General features: G+C 40.6%; 1 protein-coding gene across 1 annotated transcript; it reads left to right on the top strand.

Moving 5' to 3' along the window:
- The first annotated feature begins 6,680 nt into the window (after window positions 1-6,680).
- Window positions 6,681-8,114, top strand: KCNS2 (potassium voltage-gated channel modifier subfamily S member 2). Its single transcript, XM_070942099.1, has one exon. The coding sequence runs from the start codon at window positions 6,681-6,683 to the stop codon at window positions 8,112-8,114; it is 1,434 nt and encodes a 477-aa protein (XP_070798200.1).
- The last annotated feature ends 456 nt before the right edge of the window (window positions 8,115-8,570 follow it).

The following is an 8,570-nucleotide window of genomic DNA, read 5'->3' as shown; positions in this document are numbered from 1 at the left end:
GTCCATATAAAGAACTGCCCAATTCTGACATTTGGTGGACAGCATGGTACTCAGAAATAAAAAGCAAATGCTTATCCAGCAACTGGATGTGGTTGTGCTTCAGAAAATGTATTCAGCATGATTCATTCCCATTCTCTGGAAGGAGAACAAGTGAGACAGAGGCATTCCTAGATGTTTTAATTTATTCAGAAGGCGGCTGCAGGGGATTAGATTAGCATCCCAGGACACTTGGCTTATGCTTTGCTTAAGAGACTCTAATTTTCTTGGGAGTTCCCAATGAAACTCATATACTAGAGGGACAACAATTAGTCAGAAAGTCTCAAATCTCCACTTAATCATGAAATATTTAGCATGCTTTTGGATTAGGGACTTTCCTCTAATAACCTGTTTCACAAGATAATTTTTCATTTTAAACCGGGGAGGGGGGGAAGCACATTCAAATTGCCCTCAACTGGAAGGGATCAGAAATGGCATTAGTTGTTTTGGTCAATAACCCTCATCAGAATTTAGAACACCACTCTTGGTCCTATTAGACTCCACAGTAGAATTTGATACTATTGACTTTGGTATCTTTCTGAACTATCTGCAGAGGTTGGAAGTTTGAGGCAGTGTTTTGTGGTGGTTCCACCCTTACTTTGACAAGAGGTTTCTGTTGGTGGTGATGGAGAGGCCAATGCTTCAGTCCTTGGGACCTCCAATGGAGGGTACTTCAGGGCTGTACACTACCACCACTGTTATTTGATATCTACATGAAATGATTGGGAGAAGAAATTCAGTGGTTCAGAATGAAGTAGCATCAAAATGCTGTTAGTATTTATTTATGAGATCTAGCCTTGCTTCAATCCAGAGGGATTCTATGTAGTTAACAGACAAAATAATAAACAGTATCAAGTTATAATATGTAGTCATAATATATTAATAGAGGTGCTAGTGTTTCCACAATTAATCTCTGAAGGCCCTCTGGAAAAGCCAGAATTTTGCTAAATTCTTTTTTAGAATTTTTAAAAAGTCTAAAAAGTGGGTGCTATTCTCATTATATGTTACCCTGGGCTATACCAAACATGCTGAATAAATCCTGACCTAGTGCTTGGAGGCTGTGATGATCTGGCTGGGGCAAAATCCTACCAGGATGGAGTTGCTAATTGTCAATACACATCTTAGCAACCTAACAACATTAGCTCAGGTGCATACTCTGGACTGCCTTGCACTCCACCTAAAAGCATGATCTCTTCCTTTCAATGTCCGCTTAAGCGGGTAAAAACCATGGCTCATGGGAGCCTCCATCTTTCCCAACTTATAGTATGTGTTATTTCCAAACTTACATAGACAAATGGGTCCTGAGGATAATTTGCATCTTGTTTACCACATAGTTGGACTATGTAAAATTGTCTATGCAGGGATGCTCTTGGAAGTGATCCAGAAGCTATGGATAGTATAAAGTACAATGTCTGGACTCTTTAAAGCACTTTGCAGTGAAGCACAGGAATACATCAGATAATGGCATATCAGAATTTACTTTCTATGTCCAATCTGGTCCTCAAAACAGGGACTGTTACAGGTTCTAATCAGGAAGAATATTTGTGGGTCAGGGTGGAAATGAGAGGTCCTTGATGCTCTCTGGGCTTGCTTTTTTCTTCTTCTTGCAGACGTTTTGTTACCCAAAATATTAATTTAATCTCATGGGTGCATATACCATATTATAATGTTTAAGTTTGAGATGCTTTATTTTAATTATTTGCATTGTGTTTTTTTGTTTTGTCTGACCTTGTTGTAGCCTGCTCAGAATCTGCTAGGATTAGAGTATGTTATCAATATTGTAAAGTAAATAATACATACTTGGAATAATTTGTAACATGTTTTAAAATGTCTTGAGGCTATGGTAGCATAGTGAGACACTTGCAAAAAGTATCTTCAAATGTAAAAAAGGGGGCAAAGTTTAACAGGACCAGGATGTCCACAATGAGGAGATTAAAAAACCCAAGGGGCCACAACCATGTGATTGAAATATCACATTTTTTAATGTGTGACGATATAATGAAATGTAGTAGTCTGGATTCCCAGAAAGGAGAGGGTGTATTTCAGAGGATTAAGAGACAACACAGTCCACAAATTTTGTGTGAGAGAAAGAGTGAAGAGAGCCCCTCTCTAATATTTCACAGAATATATGGTAGATGCAGAGAGTAGAGTGCTTATTCTAGCAAGATTCTGTCTGTAGGTGGTAACCTTCAAAGTGCTAACAACCAGATGATTGCAAGGAATATATATCCTTCCGTTCCCCAGCATTCAGTTAGAACTGAGGATGTTACTTCGATGAGAAGTGAAACATCTTCAAAAAAAACCAGAGAAAGTCCAGTTGCCCTTTGAAAAGCACCTTTGGGACAATTGGATAGCTCATTTTGGAAGGGCTCTGGAAAGACACCAAGCTTTAGAGAATGATATATGTTCTTAAACTTCTCCTATTTTTTAATTGAGAGATCACCACAATAAATCATGGTGCTACCTGTCTTTGCAAAGTGGACACAAGGCAGATTAATTTCCAGTAAAAGTATTACAACTGTGAACTTCAGTGTGTTAGCTTTGCCCTTAGCTGCATCAATGTGATTCCAGCTTCTGGAAAATACAAAGAGAGATGAATCACGCAAGAGGAGATATATAGAGAAAGGTCACCGTGTCTCGATAATTTGCAAAGAGAAGAAAATGCACCTATTTTATGCTGATCATCAGGTTGATACCAGGCTGGCTGGAGATAGCAGAATGGATTCACATGTTCTCCCAGCTGACAATTTTGCTTGTTCTGGGAGCCAACAGCTCACCCTTTAAAAAAAAAATCCCTAAAGTGTGAAACAAAATGTCAAAGTACAATAAAACATATTCAAAAAATGAAATATGAAATAAAATACACTCAGAGATACTGGAAACTTGTAAAATCACAGCATGAGGACTCATGACCCAAGCTAGATGAACTTAAATACGAAATCCTGAGAAAAGGAACCAAGATACCAAAATTGCAGTAAAATAGGCAAATGTCCCTTGCGGACTCCATTCTACCAGTATGATGGCACTGTTGAAAAACTAGTGTTTTCTCTGTTATACGTCTAGAGTGTGATATGGGCAGTTTATGTGGAGCTTAAGACATGTGGAGCCTAAGACATGACATAATTGTATCACTATTAGATGTATCAGTAATATGAGTGGTGTGTACAAATGTATCCACTGTGAAAATGGGATTATTGGCCAAGTAGTTGATTTGTAGAGCCCCTCTGTTTCCCTGTTTCAGATCCCCGCTTGTGATTTTCATTCATACATTCATACATGGTGGCTGTCATGATAAGAATAACCACCCTTTTTTCTTTTTTCTTTTTTTTTTTTTTTTTGGAGAAGAGGCAATTGCAGAACTTCAGAGGAAGGGGAGAAATGAAAGATCTTTTGCTAATCCCAAAGTTGTTCTGCCAAATGAAAATATATCCACTTTAGAACAAGGGTGAACAGTTGGGGAGGGAAAGTGGATTTGAGTGACATGCAAGAATAATATTCCAAAAGTAGATAGCTACTTCACAGGTAACAGTACATTATCTGGGTTATCTCTACTCTGAGAACATGGGAAAGCTCACAAAAGGGTTGAAAGGGGCAAATGAATGACGAAATCCAGAGACAAGCCGAATTCAAAAGCCAGGATATATTTTTTTTAATGAGAGTTAGAGCTTCACAGATGAAAGTAAAAGTAGATTCTCATGTATCAACAGTTTTACTTCTCTACCTGGATACATGTGCTCCTAAAAGTGGAGAAGACATCTAGTTCAGATCAAAACCCGCTGATTCAAGGATAAGAACTATGGGGCCATTCCTGGCTTGGCATATTTGTTGTAGTCTAGAATCACTGTATCTGTATTTAGGACACCTCCTCCAGGTTTTTGTGATCTTCCTTCTCAACTGACAGGACCATGATGGTGGAGCCAGGATAAAGGCTAAAATATTCCCCATGTGCTTAATAAATATCCCCCTAAACCACATTACAACCTTCAACATGGCAGCAATCTTTAGATGGACTTTACAGTGGGGGGCACACCTACGGTTTTCACATGCAGCTCTTGGTTATGTATTCCTACCATAAGAAGACCCTGGAGATCAGAAGATGTTGAGCCTACTGTTCACTGTTTATTTCCCATGCCAAAATTACCTACCTTATACATTTCTCCAACCTGATTTAACTTGGGAAAGTTAAATCATTGATGAATGATGTTTTCTGATGAAAACATCAGAATGTTATACAGTCGATCCATGATTCCTGGTGCCCCAAGAATGGCAGAAGTGACTAATCTGTTGCTGACACCAAAGTGAAATTCAAGGTGACATCTATTTCTCTCTTTCAGGCAGCAAAAGAAAATATTGTATGTGCTGTGTATAGAGGACCCCCTTAACAGAGGTATCAAGGATAATCAAAAGGGGACTAATTATGTCTGGTGCGCTAATTTTGTGTGTGTGTGTGCTATCTTTAAAGAGAGAGAGACACCAACAGCAGCAGCGGCAACAACAACTCTGCTCTGAAATAGCTGCAGTTTACAGTATTGACTGACCAGAATTTTTCAAGGCTTTGGAAAAGATATCCCACTGAGGTCAGTAGAGATTTTCTGGAACTCCTTGTGCTAAAACATAAATACTTAGCAAGGAATCAAGGTTTAGGATTTGTAAATAACTTGAGCAAAAGTATGCCTGAACACAGATCTCGTTCTGGGGATCAAAGGTGAGTCTGGATCCTACAGTAGACCTAGGTGGAAATGGAAAAAGGAAGATTCTCTTTGGGGATGTTTTACTATGAAGAAAACACAAATAAATGGTCCAAGAAAAGATCAAAATTATGCCCCAGGATAAGCCTTCATATGCACCTTGCCCCAGAACTGGTTGGGTTCATATAACACAGTGCAATCACATTTTAGTTTGGTGTGTCATGCAGCATCAATCCATGTGGTTAGTTTATGGTTTAGTGTGTCATGAAAACCAGACTAACATGAGTAGTTAGTTGAGTAGACCATTATAGGTGACTGTGCTAATAACAAGTTGCCTAGCTAGCTACATATTGGTGGGAATATTTGGATGAAATTTTATTTCTTCTATTAACTTCTGAAGACAGTGGATCATATCCGACCCATTTTCTATCTATGTTCAGCCTGATAACAGAGCATGTACATGTACGTGTGTCTTTAACCTGTCTTCTCCAAGCTGTTGCCCATTAGTTGCGTTGAACAATTCCCATAATTCATTCATCATTCACATCTTGGAAACATATGTGGAGAAGACCACTTTGGATAAGACTGTCTGAAGCCACCTCCTTTTGGTGGGGGGAGAAAAAAAAAAGAGCGGGTTATGAATTTCGATCTTTAAAGAAAAGATGTACGCAAACCAATCGAAATAAATAGGCAGAAGGTATCTAACTCCGCTGGAAAAGAATGAGGATCGTGATATACCATCCCTTCGGGCTGCACTGAAACCAGCGTGGTGGCAAAGAAACAGACCGTACACGATGGTGAGGAATTCCCTAGACAGCTTTCAGCCCCCTCCGAGCCGATCGATCGTGGGCACCTTTCCTTCTTCGCCTCCAGCGTCTTTCAGGTGCCTCGCTCCGCTGCAGCATCTAAACCGCCGGCAAAAAAAAGGCGGCGCCCACCTGGGGAGCGGGGGGGAGAAGAGGCGCGTCCAATCCTCGGGCAGGGCTTGGCTGGAAAACGCGGGGGGCTGTCGGTGGTCGCCATGACTGCTGCAGCAGCCGCTGCCGCTGCCTGGAGCTGAGTCGGGAGGCGCGGCTGGAACGGGAGCTGTCCATTCAGCACCACGGCGCGACGGTTTCGCCTTGGGTGGTGGTTCTATTCTCGGGCGGCTAGTCCAGGATGTAAGTCTTTGCCGACTTATCTTTTCTAGGCAACGCGGTCCATCGTACAAAGGTTGTGTGTTGAGTCTGGGAGCCAAGGCAACTAACCCCTAGAAGAAGGACCCCGCCCAGCAATGCTAGCGGGCGGCTAGGGGAAGTTTCACAGTCAAAAATGGGTCTGGAGCTCTTGGGGGCGGTGGGGAAGGGGGAGGATTGCTTGCCGGTAGAGCTACTCTACCAATTTCATCGTCAGAAATCACTGGCTTTCCTGGGTTTTGTGATGGTGCAGACAGACTTACCCAACAGCCAAAAAAAGGGGAAAGGAAAAGTGCACAGGGATTCACCTTTGCTCCACTCACCAGCGCTACTGAGTTTAGGGAAAGGTTGCACCTGGTGCCTCAGATCTGCCTAGTCTCCCCATTGAAAGCTGTGCCCTATTTTCAGTAGCACCAAAATGATTGAGTAGGGGAGAGGACAACCAAAAGCTGCATGTGTTATTGTATCAGTTACTGTATTGCCAAAGGGAGTAGAGGAAAAGGAAAGGGGGCAATCAAATATAATATATTGATTCGTGCTTGAGCATTAATTGCCCGCCTTATCTCCAGTTAAGTAAAAAAGCTGCATCTCATAGAAAGAAGCTGATGGTGTGGGAAACTCAAAAGGTGGGTGGTGGTATATATGACTGTATTTGATCCAAGTGTATCATAAAAAGGAGTAATGGAGAATTCTCCTTCTGTTCTATTGGCTAACATGGCTTGCCTTGTTTTTATTATTCCATAGGTATACTCTCTCCATTTAGATCTTGGAAATACTCACAATGACTGGGTTGAATCTAAGGGGTTTGTCTGATACTTATTTTGAAGACAATGAGATCAGTCTCAATGTTGGAGGCTTTAAAAAAAAGATGAGATACAACACACTATTGAGATTCCCCGAAACAAGACTCGGTAAGCTGCTGAGCTGCAATTCAAAGGAATCAATTTTAGAGCTTTGTGATGACTATGATGACACTAAGAATGAGTTCTACTTTGATAGAAATCCTGAACTTTTCCCTTATGTGCTCCATTTTTATGATACTGGAAAGTTACATGTGATGGGTGAGCTCTGTGTCTTTTCCTTCAGCCAAGAAATTGAATACTGGGGAATCAATGAATTCTTTATTGATTCTTGCTGCAGTTATAGCTACCATGGGAGAAAAATGGAACCAGATCAAGAAAAATGGGAAGATCACAGTGACCAAGAAAGTACCTCTTCTTCATTTGATGAGATCTTGGCCTTCTACAATGATGCTGCTAAGTTTGACCAGCAACGGTTTGGGAAAGTGAGGCGGCAACTATGGTTAGCTTTAGACAATCCTGGCTATTCAGTCTTGAGCCGAATATTCAGTGTTCTTTCTATTATGGTTGTTCTTGGATCAATAGTAACCATGTGCCTCAACAGCCTTTCAGACTTCCAAATTATTAACAGCTATGGGAATTCAGAGGAAGATCCTAGATTTGAAATTGTGGAACATTTTGGTATTGCATGGTTTACTTTTGAGCTGGTGGCCAGGTTTGCAGTTGCTCCAGATTTCCTTCAGTTTTTTAAGCATGCGCTCAATCTGATTGACCTCATGTCCATCCTTCCATTCTATATCACTTTAATAGTCAACCTGGTGGTGGAAAGTAGTCCTACATTAGCCAATTTGGGTAGAGTAGCCCAAGTCCTGAGACTGATGAGAATATTCCGTATTTTAAAACTTGCTCGGCATTCAACAGGCCTTAGATCTCTTGGAGCCACCCTCAAATATAGCTACAGAGAAGTAGGGCTTCTTCTCCTTTACCTCTCAGTTGGAATCTCTATATTCTCAGTAGTGGCTTACACAATTGAAAAAGAAGAAAACCGAGCCCTGGAAACTATCCCTGCCTGCTGGTGGTGGGCTACAGTTAGCATGACTACAGTTGGTTATGGCGATGTTGTCCCATTGACCATAGCAGGCAGGCTAACAGCTTCTGCGTGCATCTTAGCTGGCATTTTAGTTGTAGTCCTTCCTATTACACTTATATTCAATAAGTTCTCTCATTTTTATAAGCGCCAAAAACAGCTGGAAAGTGCCATGAGGAGCTGTGATTTTGGGGATGGAATGAAAGTAGTTCCTTCTGTCAATTTAAGGGACTACTATGCCTACAAAGTTAAATCCCTTATGGCCAGTCTCACAAATATGAGCGGAAGCACACCCAGTGAATTAAGTCTAAATGATTCCTTACACTAATTTATGGTTCAAAGGCCTGATTGCATGATGAAAAACCAAGAACTGTGTTTATATTAGTTGTTTCTCTCATTGAGCTTCTAATGCCGGTGCACATTGAAATAAGAAGATCCATATAAACTATTAATTTTGGTAATAATTCACATTTACTTGAGCATTGTGAATGATTCATCATGCATCAATTTAGGAACAATGTGTGTTTTGAAGTTAGCTCAAGATTGATTGCCTTGCAATTGGAACACACATTGAATTCATCGTAAAGTGATATAGGGAAATGGTCACACTATTGTGGAATATTTGAGTTCCATATAGAATGAAGTTTAGTTGCAGGTTGGCTCCTAATACATTTTCATCTAGCTCCTAAAAATAGCCTCCTGATCTTTGTGTTGAGTACTGTAGTCTCTATAACATTAACGTTAATGTTAATGTATTAATGTACTGTGCTTCCTTGTCACATAT

Source organism: Pituophis catenifer, unplaced genomic scaffold (genome assembly GCF_029215685.1).
Source record: "Pituophis catenifer annectens isolate HBS135680 unplaced genomic scaffold, rPitCat1.0.hap2 SCAF_3, whole genome shotgun sequence".
Lineage (NCBI taxonomy): Eukaryota > Metazoa > Chordata > Lepidosauria > Squamata > Colubridae > Pituophis > Pituophis catenifer.
Note: the sequence above shows the minus strand (reverse complement) of the source record. Positions and strands in the feature narration are given on the sequence as shown.